Genomic DNA, 19,821 nt, shown 5'->3' on the forward strand with positions numbered 1-19,821 from the left:
CAACCGTTGCCTACAACTACCTGCACTTGAGTGGTCCTAAGTTCTCAATCGTCGTAGAACTTGTCCCGTTTACATACGCAGAAACGACTTATTGACAACATCAACAAAACAGACAAACTGATAGACAAATTTACTAACAATAGACCAACGGACTTTTGACAAACAAAAGACGGGTCGAAACGCACTAATCACTTTTTACAGTCTCCACAGCCAATAACATCACGGCTTACTGACAAACGACCAATAACATCTCGGCTTGGCTGACCAATCAGGTCAACAACCAGAGAAATTTATACCATCTTCTGACGTTCCACACTCTGAAGATGACTTCCGCTCGTGTTGTTGAAATGTCAGTCAATGTCACCTCAAACAGTCCTGCTCAGGACTTCACTCACCCGTATGATCATAATTTACGTATACATGGTAATATCATTCTTATTAGCCTGAACCAAGAGAGGATGAAGGTAGGTCCTAAGCTCTCAATCGTCGTAGAACTTGTCCTTACATACGCAACATTTTGTAACAGAAATAAAAGTTTCAAGAGTCTCACCATTAAAGGTGAATAACATTTGAGTTTCTTCATTGCCTTTAAAACAAAAATGACGTGTTAAGGTCGAACTAAAAATTAGCACACTCATTGTCTTATTTCATTCTTTTCGTTTTCTAAGGTCCATTATCAAGGGAATCCAAAGTCTCCGGAGATTTGCCTGCAGCGTTTTTGATGCTGGAGAAGATAAAAATGCCGGACACCCCAGGGTGTCTATCCAGCTACTCGTTGCGCGGCGAAGATAGGAATTCCGGCAATCGTTGGGATTAGTACCTCGCCTGGCATAACATTATTGTTACCTGAAAAGAATTGATCATTTATTCACAAATTTTCTTTGTAAAGCACGTTAGCGCGTTCAATCACCGGAGCTTGTAAAAGAAAGAATGATGGAAATTAAAATATTTAAGTTACGTTTTCGTTTGCATCCTGTGCATTTGCATCCAAGCCGGGGGGGAGGGGTACTTGACCCGTGTTTAAGTACAGGGGTGCCGCTGGGGGTTCGAAAGCCTGACCCTGTTTAGGACGTAAATAACCTTAAATACCTGCCCAGTGTAGGGCAACGCCCTCTATTTTAATACCCTATTTAGGGCAAGGACAACATCGCGCTCTTTTTTTTTTTTTACACAAGTAATTTAAAGGCCCACCGTCACTTACCGGACGTGATGTTCCACGCATTGCAACGCGAATACCAATCACAACAGATAAAATTATACATTTAATACCTGGAGGTGATGGCAAAAAATCCCAAATTTCGCATTAACAGCGGTAAACCTTAGGTGGTAAGTTAACTGACGCGAAGCATTGTTCACTGAAATAAATACTGCAAACGCCTCAGATTTCGGATTGACAACTACTCCACGACAGTATTGCAACCATACCCTGTCTGGACGGGTCCAGGACAGACTCGCTTGAAATTATATACCCTGTTCTGGGCAGAGGGGCCAAACTAGTGAGGGAGGGACCACGGTTTCCGGATTTTCGAGGGGGAATCTCATTTACTTGAGGGGGCATAAATTAACGCCGATGACGTCATGGCCTATTGTCTTGATCACTCATTATAAGATGACATCATATTTTATTTTAGTCTTACCAACAGGTGATGAACTGGTTTGACAGGTTGATCAATGATGTCATGCTCTATTTTTAACTTATGGCAGTTATGGTCGGTATCACCGGTTTGACAGGTTTTTGAAGTTATTTTTGGACACATGATGTCATATAGTAAACACATAAATACCTTATTGTATAGCTCCCATGGAGGCCCTTCCGCCATACTTGAAAATAAAAATAATAAAAACGAAAACTATTTATATTTAGATGACAAAATAGAGAAAAAGATTACGATAAAAGATATATGAATTGACAAGATTCTTAAAAAAGTCTCTTTTTCAAAACTTTAAGACTTTCCGTGTCTCTGAAATGCTTCGATAAATTATTGTAGACTTTTGCTCCACGGAAGGCGAAAGCCCTTTGGCCAGTTGCAAGCTCCAGGATCTACAATTTCTAAGCTAAAGAATCTGCATTCGGAAGTCTTTTTAGAAAAAAACAAAAAACAAATACGCGCGACACCCACGCGTGTTTCTGAGAAAAATAAAGACACATAACTACAAATGCCCCGTTTGTCTCCTTTTGTCCCTTTTGGCGTGGTTTTGGTCTTTCAGGCCTGGTTATGGCCTTTCTGGCCTGTGTTTGGCCTTTTCTGACACTCTATATAACCTGACTTTTCCCGAAAACTCGGAAATAATGAAAAATATTTGTCGTGTGTGTTTCTCGCGTAAATTAACTAAGCGCCTTTCCTGCCTAATGACTAAAAAACGATTCGTTTCAGGTTAAGCTTTGTTGAGGTTTAAAGAGTTAAAACAGTCTTTTGTTGTCTTTGTTTATTACAGTGCTCGTAATAAGAATGTTTCGGTTCATAGATTCCTTGCTCCTAAATTGTGCGTGTACACATGTATCTTTTATCGTAATTTTTTTCTCTATTTTGTCATCTAAATGTAAATAGTTTTTGTTTTTATTATTTTTATTTTCAAGTATGGCGGAAGGGCCTCCAAAGAGGAGCTATACAATAAAGTATTTATGTGTGTACTATATGACATCATGTATCAAAAAATAACTTCAAAAACCTGTCAAACCGGTGATACCGACCATGACTGCCATAAGTTAAAAATAGAGCATGACATCATTGATCAACCTATCAAACCAGTTCATTACCTGTTGGTAAGACTAAAATAAAATATGACGTCATCTTATAATGAGTGATCAAGACAATAGGCCATGACGTCATCGGCGTTAATTTATGCCCCCTCAAGTAAATGAGATTCCCCCTCGAAAATCCGGAAACCGTGGTCCCTCCCTCACTACTTTGGCCCCTCTGCCCTGAACAGGGTATATAATTTCAAGCGAGTCTGTCCTGGACCTGTCCTAGACAGGGTATGGTTGCAATACTGCTACTATTATTACAAAGTTGTTATAATATATTACCGTATTACAATTCTATACGACAGTGCGCTGGCTCTTAATTTTATGCCCGAGCGGATCTGAGGCTGATTGTTTAAAAAGTGGATAATGTTCAGTTCCGATCCAAGCCGGTTTCCTTTTCAAATGTTCTGTTTGTGATTTAGATCTGAACTTTTAATCCCTACTTTGAATTCAACGCTATACCTTATAGTAATAATTTCAAGTTCTGCTGAGATGCTAGGTAAAGATTCAAGATTGAAGTTTTCTCTTCAACAATCAAGAATTCGCTTCAACAATCAATTTTGGAGGATTTTAACTGCGAGAGCAGACTGCTTTTCCCGAAACTTGTCAACAAGATCCGGAAAAGGAGTCTGTTCTCGCTGGCCATGATTAAATAAATAATAAAAACAACAACAACTGAATGACAATACCCTGACACCGATCTGAAGTGATACTAGCAAGCGTTACCTCTCTTGGCCACACTGATAAACTGTATAAGGATTAGATTAACTGTCAATAACAACCAATACAGTGTGGCTTCCATAAAAAACCTCTAGTCTCGGTACAATTTTTAGGGTTACGAAGTTGGAAAATTGGTAAATCTTACACACTGCCTTTCAGTGCACTCGTGCCCTGTGATAATCGTTCTGAGGTGCGACACACACTGTCTACGGAAAGAAGTAATTATTTGAGGAAACAAAATTTCGTGAGATTGTTGTTGTTGTTGTTGTTTTTTTTTCGTCTTGTCGGGCTATTTCATCTACGGATCGTAAAATTAGTGTGAAGGAAATAAATAATTCCGTAAAAATTTAAAAAGGTAAATGTTACAATCTCCCAAAGGATTTTATTCCATACTTTAGAGCTAATCGCATTATTTCCACCTCGTTCCGCGATTTTTCTCGAGTATTCTGGCAGCAAAATTCAAAGTAACACTAATTATTGAAAACTGGATCTGGCATTGAATAATGTGATTCCAGAGTATTGTTTGGTTTTGCGGCCATTGGATATCAGCTTAATAATACCATGTCCGAGAGATCGCATGGTCCTTTTTGCTAAATGAAACCAGGAAGATTAAATAAAACAATTACTTCTCTGGCGCTTGTTGAATAGACCTTTTTCATAAATGGCGGCCGATAAATTATTCTTTTGTTTTCATGAAAATTAGCCCTACTAGCCTCGTCAGCATGTGCAAAATTCAAAAGAATTTTTACTCTGAAATGAGGTTGGTAGGGCTTATATTAACATATATTGAAAAGAATAATAAATCGGCAGCCATTTATGAAAAAGGTCTATATGGGCGCTCGTGGAATATTTGTTTTAACAATATGATCAAGTACGGATCAAATGACCAAACACAATTTCGCACTTTTTATTCCTTTTTAATTGCTTTAAATTACATGAGTGATTTTCAGTAGACGCTATTATTTTATTGTTTATTCTTGGGCCGCGTAAGGCAACGCCTGCCATTGCGGCAATCCCGTTGTAAGATTTCGTTGTAAGCGATGATAGAACCTCGTCCCAGACTCCCAGGGTCTTCGCGATATTCAAAATGGCGGCACGGAGAACACCCTTGCATACACTGCAAAATAATCCAAGAAACGTGGAGTATTTTGTCACGTGAAATACTTGATTTTCGTCTTCGCTCCTTCGCTATACTTTTTCCGGGATAAAATTTGATAAACAGTCATATTCGATCCCAGAAAAGTGTATCGAAGACGAAAATGAAGTGTTGCACGTTAAAAAAATACACCACGACCCGTTGATAATTTTTTGAATATCGCGAAGACCCTGTGGACGAGGTTGAGTTTGCCAACAAGATTCAACAAGAGTTCACCTCATGTTTTAAACCAACGTGTTTAATATTTTTTTTCTACAACTTAAACTTCCATAATTTAGGAATTTCGACTCTCTAATTCTTCATTTGATGGTTCAGGTATTGGTCCCCGCTTGTTCTTGTAACACGCTTGTAAGTTTATCCAAATTATGATCAATGGCCTTGGTCAAAAAGTCGAGCCAAGTAGAGTCCGTGTCAACGGTGAAATGAGAATTCCTGGTGAACAAAAGAAAGCGTAGATTAATACAGCTTTTTCATAATGCACCAGTCAATGTAAACCACGGCCCCCGACCCCCGGGACATAGCGGGGGATGTAACATTCCTACAGTGTTACATTTCGACTTTTACCCCGGCCCGCGGGGGAATCAGGACTGTTACTATCCCCGCCCCTAGGGCCCCAGTCAGCAAGTCCCGGAGGGCCTTGCCCTCTAGGGGGGTCTGGAGGCATGCCCCCCCAGAAACTTTTGAGCTATTATACTCTCAGGGACGCATTTTCCTGCATTCTGAAGCACTATTAAATATGGTAAATACGAGACTTGTTGAAAGCATGGCAATTTGTCACTTAATTTTTTTTTTTGAACTTAAGTTTTATTTGCTTTACATAACACAATAATTACAATATTGAACACTGCTTACACTATTTACAATAAATACCATACTTACAATACTGACAATACTTATTCCTTACATTGCTAACAATACCAAGAGAGGATGAAGGTAAGAGAGGTAATCCCCCATATAGGCCCTATTCCCATCGTAATCCCTCTAAAGTTATTTATAGATCTTCCGCGAGATCCAGTGTCCCAAGAGGGTTAGGTGATAGCCAATCATATCTCCTGAATTTTACCCACATTGACAGCTGAGTCGATTCCCACGCAATGCTACGCGTCTTTCGCGAATTGATCTAAAAACAAAATGGCGGAACATGCATACAGAAAGCGGTGCCTGGATATGTTTTGTGGACGAGTGCGAGTTTAAAGTGGTTGTATTTGGACAACGCAAATTGGAAAAGAATCGCTCCGGCATGATTTGTTTTAGAGCCCAGCTGTGCGGAAATTATGCAAGAATATTACAATACAATTAGCTGGCGAAAATTGAAAGCCGTGATTGAACAGACAAATACAAACATCTCAACCTAGGCACGAATTTCGATATTTTACCGCAGTGAGTACAAAATCCCTACAGTCATTGAAATCTACGTTTTATTTACATTCTAATCACGTATGTAGTTAAGAGATTCGTTGGAAGAAACGCGAGAACAAATCTTTTTTCACGCAAGAGTATTACATTTAGCTGTCGAAACATTGACACCCGCAATTGAACAGACGAGTATAAACATTACAACCTCCGGCAGAAATTTTGATATTTTTATCTCAGTGAGTTCAAAATCCCTTTGGTCATTGAAATCTACATTCCATTAGCTTTCTAATCACGCATGTAGCCAAGAGATTCATTAAAAGAAAGGCGAGAAACAAATCTTAGCTTTTTTATGCAAGAGTGTTACATTATATTTGAATTGAAGCCGCGATTGAACAGACGAGTATAAAGATCACAACCGCGGCACAAAAATTTTGATATTTTTGTCACAGTGGGTTTAAAATCTCTTCGGACATTCAAATCTTCATTTTATTAGCTTTCAAATCACGTGTATTTCTGAGAGATGCCTTGGAAGTAACGCGAGAAACAATTTATTTTATGGAAGTGTATGATTGTGATTAGCCGTTGTAAATTAAAAACGGTGAAAGACACGTAACGCGCGAGGTAACATTATCCGCGAGAAAATCGATACCTTCTAAAAATAACTTCAGAGGGATTACGATGGGGATAGGGCCTATATGGGGGATTACCTCTCTTACCTTCATCCTCTCTTGACAATACTTACTATTTTCAAACATTCTTATGTTTCTTATGCTTTAAGTACACAATTGCATCGGAAGAAACTTGTTTAAAGATAATTAGCGTTATTGAGGCAGGATAAGCTACCGGATGAAGGACATAGAGAATATCAGGGGGCGTTGGGAATAACGCTATGGTTGAAACGATAGTTGTCACTTTAGTGGGTTTCAGGGTGGTGGGTTTCCCTAAATAGAAAGCAAAACCAAAGGGCCGCTCAGTAGTCACCCTTTAGAAGGTTCATGGGGCTCTTGCCTCCACTTCAGAAGATTTCAACTCACATTTGTCAGTCCCACAAAAAACATCATGAATCAGTTCTGAAGATAATGTAACAATAATTTTCTGTATATTTTACAATAACTTTGCGCAAACTCTACGCAAACGTTTCGCGAACTCAAAGCCAACATCAACGTGCACATACGGAGTACTACATGAAGTATTGGCTGAAATAAACCACTGCCCAGTAACTGAGCCTACTCCACGTTCACTTGACGTCCGCTTCGATCGCCGTTCATGCTGTTTAAGCGATTGTTTCTGCTGAATGCGAGCCAGGCTTGCTTGTTTATTGTCTTTATTAACTCATATTGTAGACAGGTACCTTATTTATCAAAAGCTTTATTTATTTTTGGAATTTACCAGTGTGAAAATAGGCCTCTCAAATATAAAAGTTACCGTCGGATGCGACGGCCGACGGCTTATTTTGAAAACCTTTAATGTACTGTGATGGCGGCCGTCGCAGTGTACCTTGAAGATCTTGATAAGCTGCTTTTCATAGTGCTTTCGCTCCGTATTGCCCATTGGTAAAATCACTTGAATACATTTGCAGTGCGCGGAATCAGCAAAAGTCAATCTCGTACCCAAAGTCTTCAGGCTTTTTGGTCAGCGGGGCAACGCCGGGAAGACTCTGGGGACATCGAATTTTATTACCGCAGGATTTCTGCGGTAAAACAATGGAAACCGTTACGGAACAGCCAATCAAAAAAATTGAATTTTTTCGATGTCCCCAGAGTCTTCCCGGCGTTGCCCCGCTGACCAAAAAGCCTGAAGACTCTGGGTACGAGATTGGCAAAAGTGGGCAAAACATTTTCGATGTGAGCGCGGGCTCATTTTCCCGAACAGCGGCTGGTAATCGAGCTTTTCTTTTTTGATAGCAAAATGACTGAAATTGTGAGGAACACCACGAACTTTTTCTTCGACCTGTCCTCACTCCAAACTTTAAAAAGGACCTACAGGAACAGAATAAACACATTTGAAGGTCGCTCAGTTGGCATGCTCGCTTGAGTGGAAAATATGAATAATTCAAACAGATGAGGAGACTATAAATCAACACCTACATCATAAAAAAAGATTAGCATAAAAGAGATCACTGTTTTCTTCTGGAAAATATTTTCGATGTGTTAGCGAAGGATGACTTCAAAAAGGCACAGATTAAACAAAAGAATTTACTAAGAAACACTAACTTTCTTTCCCAACGCCATTTTGAAGCCGTTCCAGAGTGTTGTGCCCAGTCCATCCCTGTCGCGGCCAGCGTTACAGCCCCGCTAAAAATCCCCGCTCAGTTTGACAAATTGTTACTGTCCCCGTCCTCCAGGGGAATTACAGCGTTACAAAGGCATTACTCCACGGCTATGTCCCCGTTACTCCCCCGCTATTTCCCGGGGGTCGGGGGGCCGTGGTTTACTTTGACTGGTGCATAAATGGCGGCCGATTTATTATTCTTTTCAATATATGTTAATTAGCCCTACTAACCTCATTTCAGAGTAAAAATTCTTTCGAATTTTGCACATGCTGACGAGGCTAGTAGGACTAATTTTCATGAAAACAAAAGAATAATTTATCGGCCGCCATTTATGAATCAAAGGCTCCTGTGAGCCAACTCGTGAATGCAGATGACACATAGTAATTGAAATTTAGACGGCTACGGAAACTTCCTTGAAAGCTAAAAGAAATTATATCTTTGCCCGATTATGTAACGAAAAATAACTATTCTTGTACTATAAAAATGATTGTCAAACTGTTCTCTACAGATTTAATAAGATTATTTTGATGCGCCGATTAAAAAAAAAAATCACGGGTCTTTTTTTTTTTCAAAGTTCATAGAAGCACGCCATGTGCAGCTACGTCATGCAAATTCGTGTCCCCGATAGTCCGGGGCTACTGGATTTTGCGATCGGGCTAGTGGATTCTGACCATCACTTGCCCGGCAAGTGAAGTTTTTTTGGGAATTAAAATTACAAAATTACTGTAGGGCAAGCCGATCTCACAAAGGGAAATATGTTCAACAAAGTATCGCATTACATTTCATGCCCGACATAAATGCGTGAAATTTTTCCTTTGGAGTTCAGTCCACGCAATCGTCAAGTAAAAATAATGAAGTATGACAAGCTCTTGCTAAATAAGAATTATTTATCGACCGCGTCCTTTTGCTTTCCCATAAATTACCAGTTGTAAATTTCGAAAATGAAACATTTTTTCCCTTTGAAACCTCTATGAAAGCTGACAAGATCTTAAAGTGTTCATTTGCATAATTTTGTTTACGACGTCAATGATGCGTGACATGGCACGTTCCACTTTCGCGTCAACACTGACAAATTAAATTTTTTTAATTAAATTATTTTTAATTCTTAAAAGAAACCGCACTTTGTAGAAAAAAACGAAAAAACCTATAACTTTGCTCAGATTCAACGAAAAATCTCAATTCTTACACTAAAATGATTGTCAAATTATTCTCTACAGAATGAATGAGAGAATTTTGACGCGTCGTGAAAAAAAATTTTCACGTTTTTTTTTCACTAATTGAGTTTACGACCCCGGACTTTCTGAAAAACTAAAAAAAACTTGTAACTTTGCTCAGATTGAACGAAAAATCTCCATTCTTGCACTGAATGATCGTCAAATTATTCTCTACATATTGAATAAGAATTTCCTGATGCGTCGTGAACAATAAATGTTCGCGTGTTTTTTTCCACTAATTGAATTTAAAACTCATTCACTGCGCACGCCCGAAAGTTAACGACAAAACCGACCGACCGACCAAGTCAAAAGTCACCTATCGTTATAACTCGTTCATTGCGCTACGCGCATTCACGAGTTAAAAAGGTCTATATTCCTGGCAAGCGCACTCGTACTACTTTTATTCAAGTCACATCAAAAATCAACTGATTTCCAGGCGCTCCGCAGCCTACGAACGCAGACGTTTTTTCGGCAGTAGCTTCTCTCCTTCGAAAACAAGAAGCGACAGCCGGAAATACGTCTGCGTTCGCAGGCTAAGCGCTCCGTCATTTATTTTCGGATTTGCTTCAAAGGGGCAGTGTCACCTATTTTTTATTGTCACCAAAAGGTCGAGACAGCAGAAAATAAATCGTAATTTTTAAGACGATTACGACATTTTTTAATTTATAAGACATGTTTCGATGTTACAAACATCATCGTCAGTTTCAGAATATTTGAAAAATCGTTAGGACTATATAACAACTAAGCCAAACATGCATAATTAATTATGATTAAGTGACAAAAATGGAGAACACATTGGGGTGAGTAACAAAGTGTTGGAAAGAAAATAGAGCCTAAAGCGTAAGTGCCAGGTTTTTATTGTCACTTTTGAATACATGTAAACGTTAAAATAAATGGTTCGGGTTTGTTAAAAATGACCTCACTAGCGTACAGAAAATGGTATAATTCATCTTTGGCTGTGGATCAGATGTCTGGGAGGGAAACGGATTGCAACTTGAAAACTTGGCCAATTTGTTCTTCCTGTGAATTTTGAAACACGTGCTAAAAACTGATTCTAGTATATTCTTCCTCACAAAAATCATCTAATTTTTTTCTCCTGGTGTTCTAAGAGCAATTTCAAATAGAGAAGAGGTTCTTTGTCAAATATTTAAGCAGTTTTCACCAACACACAGCAAAATTTCCGTGTCAGTTACCCTTTAATTGAGAAGAGAAGGAAATAGTACAGAGCACTTTCTATGGTACGATTATTAGTTTAAAGGGTCACTACTTTCAGTTCGTGCGCGAAGCCTGCCCCAGGAGCACTTGTGTAGAGTGTGTCCTCTCTACCTCCTCCCTGTCGAAATGCTTTCAGCAACACACATCAGTTTTCTGAAGGTATGGGCACACTCCGCAATCTATAAAAAGGAGGTTTACATAACCTAGTAGTCTTTGACGTAAAGAGACTGCTACTGATCTACACGATTAAGCCCTAAGCACTGTTAGCGGTTAGCTGTCATTCGTTGTCATAGGTAGCTCTATGTAAAGAAGTGAAAAATTACCGTTCTAGGCAGCAAGGCCTTGATGGTTGTGTATGGATAAAAAAGAAAGCAAATGACCGGGGTTCGAGGCTCACATGTTCTGATTTTAACTTTCTTTTTTTACGGTTAAGTTTGAAATAAGTGTTAAGTTTAAAGTGTTCAGTACATTATGAAAATGTGATCAGGGCTGATGTGCTCGAAGCATGGTTAGCGCTAACCATTGGTTAAGAGGTATTAAAACCTATAGGTTGTCATGGTATTTAACCCGGGTAAGCGCTAACCATGCTTCGAGCAACTGGGCCCAGATGTCCAACCTCCTTCTGACGGATTGCGGAGTGTGCGCTCCTTTTCTGAAAGCCTACTATTAAAAGCAAAACCACTTTTGCAGGAAATAGCTGGTAGTGCACCCCCCAAAATCTTCCTAGTTTGGCAAATTCAGAGATTTCAGGGTTTAATTAATTTATTCTTTTTTCTCGTTATCACCACAAATCAGTTGATTTACTTTCTCGTAAAGAATTTTACCTTGCTCTACTAAGCATCTCTTTCAATTGGTGAGCTAGCTTTGACGCCTACAATTGAACAAGAATAACATAAACAAGTGTTGTGAGCTGCAGCAACATATTAGCCATGAAGAAAATAAAACGTGAAAGTGCAAAAGACCCACAGGTAACTTACAGACTCTGATACATTCTGATGATTCATTGGACAATAAAGAGCCATTACCAAGTCATCAACGCTGCAATGAAAGGGGAAATACGTTAAAAACTTTTCAAATAAACCGGGAACTCAGAAACTTAGAGAAGTCCCTCCCCTCAACGATACTTTGGCGTTTTATTTCCTTTTCGTATCGTTGCAGTTATTACGCGGGATGACGTAGTCAGCCAGCGTCTTAAATTCGGGACCGCATTCCTTTCGTCGTCTTGGGAGTCAAAAATTGCCTTGTTTTTTTAACTTTCCCGTATCCCGTGCCCGTCCCGAAAGAATTGTGTGATTTTTATTGGCTGCAACTTCGAATCACGTGGAAGTCAGGTTGGATTGCATCATAAATGTTCTTTTCACCAGAAATTTGCATAATGTTGTTTACGACGTCACTGATGCGTGACATGGCACTTTCCGCGGTAAAAGCGGTAAATCGAAAGAATAACTTGTAAAACTCGGTGGAAATTGGAGAGTTCCTGGCGAAGGAATCGTGCTTTGTTTGACATTTGTAGAACCACGATGAGACTGAGAAAAGCTCATTTATAAGCTTACATTATCGTAAATCGAAATCACTAATGGATTTCCAGTACAAATACAAGGGAAACAACATAACGCAATCATCGTGACTGAAACTATTCCATTAGCAAGGATAGTTTTATCAATCGGCAAAGCATCACGCGTAAATGCCAGTATAGGCATCTTGTTTGTCAATAGCAATGCGTTTTCTATTTACGTGTTCAACTATCGTCCACAATAAAGCGATCAAAAACAACATCACCTTTACACCAAGACAACACGGTTAAAAAAGTCTCCCTTTTCACCAGCGTTTGCTATCGTTTTTAAGCTCCGTCCACACTAATCCGAATTAAGTTGAAAATGCATCTTTTTCTTTTGATACTGATTAGTAGAACGTAGCCTCTTGCGCAGACGTTCTTTAGCTCGTCACGTCACACAATCCTCCCCACATGTAAATGATTGCGTGACTGTCACGCAATCCTTCACACGTCGGGAGATTGCGTGACGTCACACAATTCTGCCCACGTGGGAAGGATTGCGTGACGTGTCGTGCTAAAGAACGTCTGCGTGGGAGCCTAGTGTGAACGGAGCCTCATCCACTCTGGAAAGCGTTTCCGAAACGATCGCTTTTGGTTTAAGTGTGGACGGAAGGGCAAACCGAAGCAAAAACGGATGCACTCTCACATTTATCCAGATTAGTATGAACGGTACCACAAAAAGCATTCTGTGTAACCATGTCTATAGCAGACGGTTCTAGGAATCCAATGGAGCCACATCTAAAAGAAATAACTTTTTTCAACCAATCACTCCATCAGAAGCAAAACTTGGCGTGCGCAGATTTTCCCGCGCTTGTAACCGGTTGCGCCTTTTTCGTCAAGGATTCTGATTGGTTGTGTTATCACCGTTTACTGTGATTGGTGTGACAGCTGCGCACTAATTTACCTTGAACTAGTTCTTAGTCCTTCTTCTGCCATTTCATCTAATTGCTGGATATTTTCCACCGATGTTACTTGACCTGAAGTTTGAATTGCACCAGTAATTTTCTTGATGCACGACCGACAAGCCTGCAGAAAACAACAAACATTGATGACTGGAAAATGAACCGATCAATGGGGTTTTCCAAACATAAGTTGTGTCGGTTGTAAAACTGACCCGATCAGGCGCCGCTACCAACACTTAAATTTGCTTTATACTATTGCAAGCTTCTTGCTGTATTCAGCAAAAAACAAGTTTCCTCAGATACTTTTGTAAAGCAGTTCACTACAAGCCATCTCCAATTCCCATTTTCTCAAAAAAAAATTATTCAGTAGAGCAAAAGAGAGTTCATTTCTTGTTCGAATTTTTAAACGTTTACTATTGATATGATACTTCCACTTTAATTTAGAGCATCACTCACTTTGACAAGTCCAACACATGGCGGGACAAGCAATCTATCGTCACTTGACCAGCCTTGTTTACTTGATTCTGTATCATCTTCATTATTGTCATCTTGACATCCATTACACTTCTGCGCCTATGATGAAAGAAATAAACTAACAACAACAAAAACAAAGATTTATAGGAAAAAGCTGTTAAAAAAACTTTGTTCTTAATCACGGGATTAATCTCAGCATAAAACTTAACGGCGGGCGTAAATGCTATCGTCAGACGTTAAAATGCTGAATGTGACAGGGATGAAGGTCTGGTGGCAGTTAGCAGTTACGCCCGACGTTAAAGTTTATGCAACGCACCCCAGCTCTTCACAGAAAACAGTTGCATTTTTACTCACATCATCTAGCTCGGAAAGTGCATCTTTTATAAGCTCTGAGTTGGACTGTAGCACTGCTACTACAGCTTGTTTATTATCTGAAAAAGAAACTGTAGTTACACAAGGGAATGTTCTCAGCTAAGCATGGGCCGATACCAAATACTCGATACCGATACCAAATATTCGATACTATCGATACTCAGATTTCCTTGAAAAATATCTATGCTTGCGAGAAAGATCGGCTATTTCGATTCCTTTCGATACTGTTCCGTGACGCTCACTTATATATTTGAAGGCTGTTTTAGTGCCAAAAACCAATATTTTTCTGTTTGTGTATGTGCTGTTGTACTAACCTTTAACGGGGCATGCACCCTTATTCTAAATCTTAGCCTGCATACATGTACCAAGAATTTCCACCGATTTTTTGCATGACCGTTAAATAACACTGTAAAAACCAGAGTTTCTGCATGTGGCCTTGAATTCCTTCAGGAAATGTTGCTCCAATGTTTTATCCACTGTTTTGCACTTCTTTTGCCATAAAAAACCTATCATATTTGGGCAAGATTTCCGTTTTCATCACAAAACAAAGAGTGAAGCAGTGGATAAAACATTGGAGCAACATTTCCTGATGAATTTCAAGAGCATACAAAAAACAAGGAAAGATTTACTGCTCGATGTTTCGGGGTCATTGTGACTCCATTATCAAGAGACTAGTGAAATAGCATGCAAATAAGGAAAGGTACAAGATAAGCATAAATTAGAATAAATGGCCTAAACAAACACCTTGGCGCGGATGGAAGCCGTTTGCGTACAGCATTTCTTTAACGAGGCAATCAAATTTGCTGCTACATTTCGCGATGATGTGAAATTGCTTGATGAAGCGAAGCGTTTCGATGACCCCGAAACGTCGAGCAATAAATCTTTCCTGGTTTTTTGTATACCTTTGCTTCAGCAAATCCCTGCTGATCAAATTTCAAGGGCACATGCAAAAACTCTGGTGAATCTGAACTAAAACAACGAAAAGGTAACTGAAAAGTCATTTGGGTCGGTAATGCTCTCAGCCCTTCAAGGGCACACAATGTCTTATTCTCTATGCTCTATTAACTGGCTTCCATGACATGTCTAAAACTCTACCTTTTGGAAGACGTTGAAAGCCATCACAGTGCTCCCATAATGTTCCTGTTGACTGAGTCTTTGCACTAGCAACACTGTCATGGAAGACAAACAAGAAAGGTTTCCAATGATTTACAAAAAATTCTTATCGTGCAAAATGCAAACAACATGGAGACCTTGTTGGAAAGTATCTAAAGTTATGAAAATGGAGAGGACGGGGGGGGGGGGGGAGGGGGTAATGAATTTGCAATGGTCATTTTAAGTTTGTTATATTACAATGAACGCCATCCAGCAGAAGACACTCCTGGACAGCTTAGTTTATGGAAAACAGGGCAGCCTTCCATTTAGCCAGAATTTTCGGATGAACCAGTTAAAATGCAAATGGAATGCATGCATCAAATGGTCATTTCTGAGAACAAAAGGACACCCTTTGGAGGTATTCCACTTTTCCAATCAGTCAGAATGAAAAATTATCATGATTCCATTTGTCCAAAAAAAACAAAACATTTCCACTTTGTTGTCTTCTTGCATCATCACGTAAGTTTTTTTAATTTACCAATGAGATGGCAAGTTTGGAACAAATGGAAAAAAAGCCTTTCCAGTTGACACGGCAAGTTTCTGGAATTTTACAACCAAATGGAGAACACTCCAGAGTTACACACCAGAAGAGATGAGTCTGAGTATGCCTACATGACAGCCAATAATTTATTGGAAGATCTGAATCCCGTCGCTCTCACTCCCTAGGTAGGAGGGGGGGGGGGGGGAGAGGGGAAGTAAGGGTATGAATAGAAATAGGACTTACAGTACCTTGAACAACCTTCCTTGATAAATGATGCAGCAAGAGCTTGACAGTCTTCAACTACAGTGATCACAGATTCCTGAAGTTTGTTGTAAAGATTTCTACCTGAAAACAAATAATAATCATCAAAATCAGCCTGCAATATTATCATTATTTATTAAGTTGAGGTCACCACACAAAAAAATTAACACATTAATAGTTAATTATTGATGAGCTAGCAAATTCAAAACAGGACCTACTTCAGAGAAACCAACCATCTTGAATCTCTTGTTGGCACTATATCTTAACCCTTTAACCCCAAATATATCAAAGAACAAATTCTCCTAACTTGTGTCTATAGGTGGTTTGCATCACCCCATGTTGGTAGACAAAACAAAAGACAATTTGTTCATGAAGTTTGCATAAAAATAGCTGGTAACTCCCAGAGGAGAAAAATATCATTGTTCCTGTTCACCAACATGGCCGCCTTGTCGTCACATGCAAACCATCAATACTTTCCTTGTAAAAGTAGTGGGAAGAAGTCATTGAAATGTCAAGAAAATTCACTTTGGGTGATCATATCCTTAATTCTCATGACCTAGGGGTTGAATAAGTATTGATATTACAAGGAGAAATTTGATGCTGATCACTGTTAGGGCTTAAAGGGTTAAAAGAAGCCAAGTTTTCTTGGCTGAATTGTACACCTTTTGTTTTCCTGAGTGTTGCAGTTTACTGTAACTATTGAATTTCTTGTGCACTACATGTATGTCTAAATTGAGACTGTCGAAGCCAGTTACCTTGTGACAGTGGCAAGGAACGAAATATTGTCAGCATGGCTATAACCGTTGTCTCAAACCCAGTCAACAGGCACTGAAGTTCCTACAAAGTAAAGAATGTCTAACTCTCTTCCAAATCCAGTGACGGCATCCCAATTTGACAATACAATAATGGAAACCTCCATCAACCAATACTTAAACAAACAAAACTGATTCTCAATGTGTTAAGAGATTCTTAAACCAACAGTTGCCTTTGTATCTCATGTTGACAAAGAAAGGGGTAGCAGCTGAGAACTGAGGAGGGTGGGTGTGGTGGCTAGACAAAATTGGTGATCAGTTTTGACATCTTTGCCTTGTCCTCTGCAATCTGCAGACATCATTGCTTGACATCTCAGCTAATCTTTGAAAATCTTTGAAAGCCCTTAGCTAGCACTGCACCAAATTTAACACAGGTATTTGATGTGGTTCCAAAACAAGTTTCAACGACATGCTTGATCCATTTACAGAGATTGAAAAATGGCTGACATGATTTGTATGATCTCCTTCAAATAGACCAGAAGTACAACTTGTCATACTCCAGCTCTGTGTTATTCACATCCATGTATGAAGTCGACATTATAGATCAGACTACAGTCAAGAGAAGGTATGAGCATCATGCAAAATGCTGAGTGAGTTGGTACATGTTAACTGCAAACTTCTTGTGACCTTCCTTGTGCATTCTATCTACTCCACGGTACAACCTAATGGCCCTTCGAAATCCCTATGATAATTAAAAAAGTAGGACTAACTAAATAATTGTTCCATTTACTGTTATTACTTTTATTCTGTGAACTAGTGTAAAATACTTTAAATCTGTTACTAAGTAAACTTTTTGAATGTCTATATTATTTTGTAAGTTCTTGTTACTTTTCTAAAGTGTTCCTGTATTCATCTTGTCCCACCTATTTTTCAAATAAATAGTTGTTGTTGTCTTTGTTGTTTGTTTAATGGTCTAGAACCACTAACCAGCTAAATGAAATTTCTGTTTCCTGAAAACATCTTAGGCATGCAATATGTTCATAACTAGAACAGTTATCATTAATAGTCATTTTGAAACCTCTGAAAATGTTGAAAACTTAACACGACAATTATTTATTATTATTATTATTATTATTATTATTATTATTACAATGCACAATGGGCTAATCTACACAAAAAACTCTGTCAGCAATTGAAAGAAAATAGATTTGAAAATCCTTCTCTGGCCCAAAACCTCTTCAGGAGTTTTGAAAATGGAGCCATGACCTCTGTTTTTTCACCTCATGTAGTCTTCCCACCCTTTTACACCCTGACCCCCAAAGGACATGATACAGATGCACCAAAAGATGTCTTACATCAACAGATGGAGCAGGAGGTTTAGAAAAGGACACTGTCAGCTTGGTGGCTTCTTTGGAAACTGCTCTGAATGTCATCCCTGAAAAAGATGGGTAATATCTGTAAATCTCTTCTACAAAGAAAAAGCCTTGTTTTAATTAATTTGTAATGCCAACAAAGAGTTGTGAAGTTCCTGAAAGGTTCTGTACAGGTCTATACCCTCTGAACAGATCTCAAAAGCAAAATATTTTTTTCAAAGCAATGTATGAAACTAAATTAGATCTTCCAGAGGGAAGGGGGTGGAGTGGGGGGGGGGGGAGGTGGAGAGGGGGTTGACAAGCTGAAAAACCCTCCGTGTCAGGGTATGAAATTATATTCATATTGGGAGAGGGAGGGAGTACTCAAACCTACTTGAATAAAGTTATACGCATAATAAGATAAGGTATTGATAGTGGCAGGCAAGTCAAAAGTTTAAAGAAAACAACAAAACCTTTAAGTTTACAGAAGTCTTGGTCGAAACATGTTTTAAGAAACTTAAAAGTTTTGGCGTTTTCTTTAAACTTATGATAAGGTATGTAAATGACAGTACATTTCAATGCTAAGGGCTGGGTGAATGGTGGATATGGAGGAGGGAGGGGGAGCATTTGCTATCACATAAAAGTATCCAATATTTAAGGCTTAAGGTCATTCCCCTGTTTTGCAGTGTGCAACTTTATGCGCACAATGAAAAAATGGAAATTTTAGGTTCTTTTGTAGGTAACTACTGAATATTACTTGAAACTAACAACAAAAATCCTTAATTTGCATTTCGCGTGGAAACTAAGGTGTTTTTCCTAAGACTCGCCCAGTCCCTTCCTGGAGAAACCAGTTTTGAAGCTCGATTTACCACTTTGTGAAATTTCTGCAAAACCAACCCGGTGACCCTTTCTGACCACAATGTTGTTTGCCGGCTACCGTGAAAATTTAAGGAAAATCCTTTGTTTGGAAATATCAAATTTTGCGCCTAAATCTAGTCAATGGACATTTTGGCATACCTCCAGTAGCATTGGTCAGGAATAGTTTTCAAACAGATTTTCCCATTGAAAATAATTTATGTTCAGTGAAAAAATTCTATGAATTGAGCTGTTAACTATTCTCTTCAGAAAATAATTGCTGTTTTCAGCAAAATGCTGTGTTATAGTCCTTTTTGTTCAAAAATGCATAAATTACCATATTGCAATTCTTCGTTTCTAAAGAGCAAGCACGGTGACCCCCTCTTTTTATTTCAATTTTGGAGTAAATATATTTAGATTAGTAACTTGATGGAATATGAACAAAATCTTATGTTGGCTTTTATCTTACCTAGCTTCTGCCAAAATTCCTCCAAAGAAAAATTTAATTCTAAGTCTTCCATTACTTGACCTAGGCTTCCCTCTGTATCATGACAAAAATAATAAGTTAGTTTTAATCTTATAACGCCCGTAAGCAGTTATGTTTAGCTTAAATTAGGTCTTTAATTTATAAGATATCTTACAGCAGCTTACAGAATCCTGCAGAATTATCTGCAAAATAAAGTTCATATTTTCTGCTGTTATTTGGTTTATTAGAAACATCGAGAACACGAAGGCATTGCGGAATACTATAAGAACTCACAATGTCCTTTATTGGACGTTACCTCTAATTTTCGCTGCGCAAAGTTCCAGAGTATCTATCAGTGATTGCAAGACTTCCACTGTCCCACTAGCCGCCATCTTGGAAACTGTCGTCGGACGTGGCCCGGTGCCTAATTTCCGACAATTGCCGATAGTTATACCACGTGACATTCCATTAAATATGGCCGCAGTGGTGATAAATATTCATAACTTTACCTTGAAGAGTA

General features: G+C 38.8%; 1 protein-coding gene and 2 long non-coding RNA genes across 3 annotated transcripts in view; 2 read left to right on the forward strand and 1 right to left on the reverse strand.

The window, feature by feature from the left end:
• Nucleotides 1–957, forward strand: part of LOC146478124 (uncharacterized) — a 4,380-nt gene extending 3,423 nt beyond the window's left edge. The window contains exon 3 of the long non-coding RNA XR_014865251.1: nt 669–957. This is a non-coding gene — a long non-coding RNA (uncharacterized LOC146478124). The remainder of the gene's footprint in view (nt 1–668) is intronic.
• A 3,392-nt stretch (nt 958–4,349) lies between these two features.
• On the reverse strand, nt 4,350–19,765 carry LOC146478125 (cyclin-D1-binding protein 1 homolog). The gene is made up of 12 exons (XM_085112866.1): nt 19,618–19,765; nt 19,305–19,376; nt 17,984–18,063; nt 16,632–16,713; nt 15,864–15,960; nt 15,078–15,151; nt 13,965–14,041; nt 13,593–13,709; nt 13,139–13,260; nt 11,657–11,717; nt 11,504–11,550; nt 4,350–5,054 (listed from the first exon to the last, which is right to left on the reverse strand). Exons 1-12 carry the CDS (start codon nt 19,763–19,765, stop codon nt 4,934–4,936), a joined length of 1,098 nt encoding a protein of 365 aa, XP_084968992.1. The 3' UTR covers nt 4,350–4,933.
• LOC146478126 (uncharacterized) lies at nt 6,716–10,413 on the forward strand. Its single transcript, XR_014865259.1, has 2 exons — nt 6,716–7,213; nt 8,079–10,413. It is a non-coding gene; the product is annotated as an uncharacterized LOC146478126 (long non-coding RNA).
• Nucleotides 19,766–19,821: the final 56 nt, after the last annotated feature.

The sequence above is a fragment of the Pavona decussata genome, unplaced genomic scaffold (genome assembly GCF_977016875.1).
Source record: "Pavona decussata unplaced genomic scaffold, jaPavDecu1.1 SCAFFOLD_67, whole genome shotgun sequence".
In the NCBI taxonomy this organism is placed as follows: Eukaryota; Metazoa; Cnidaria; class Anthozoa; order Scleractinia; family Agariciidae; genus Pavona; species Pavona decussata.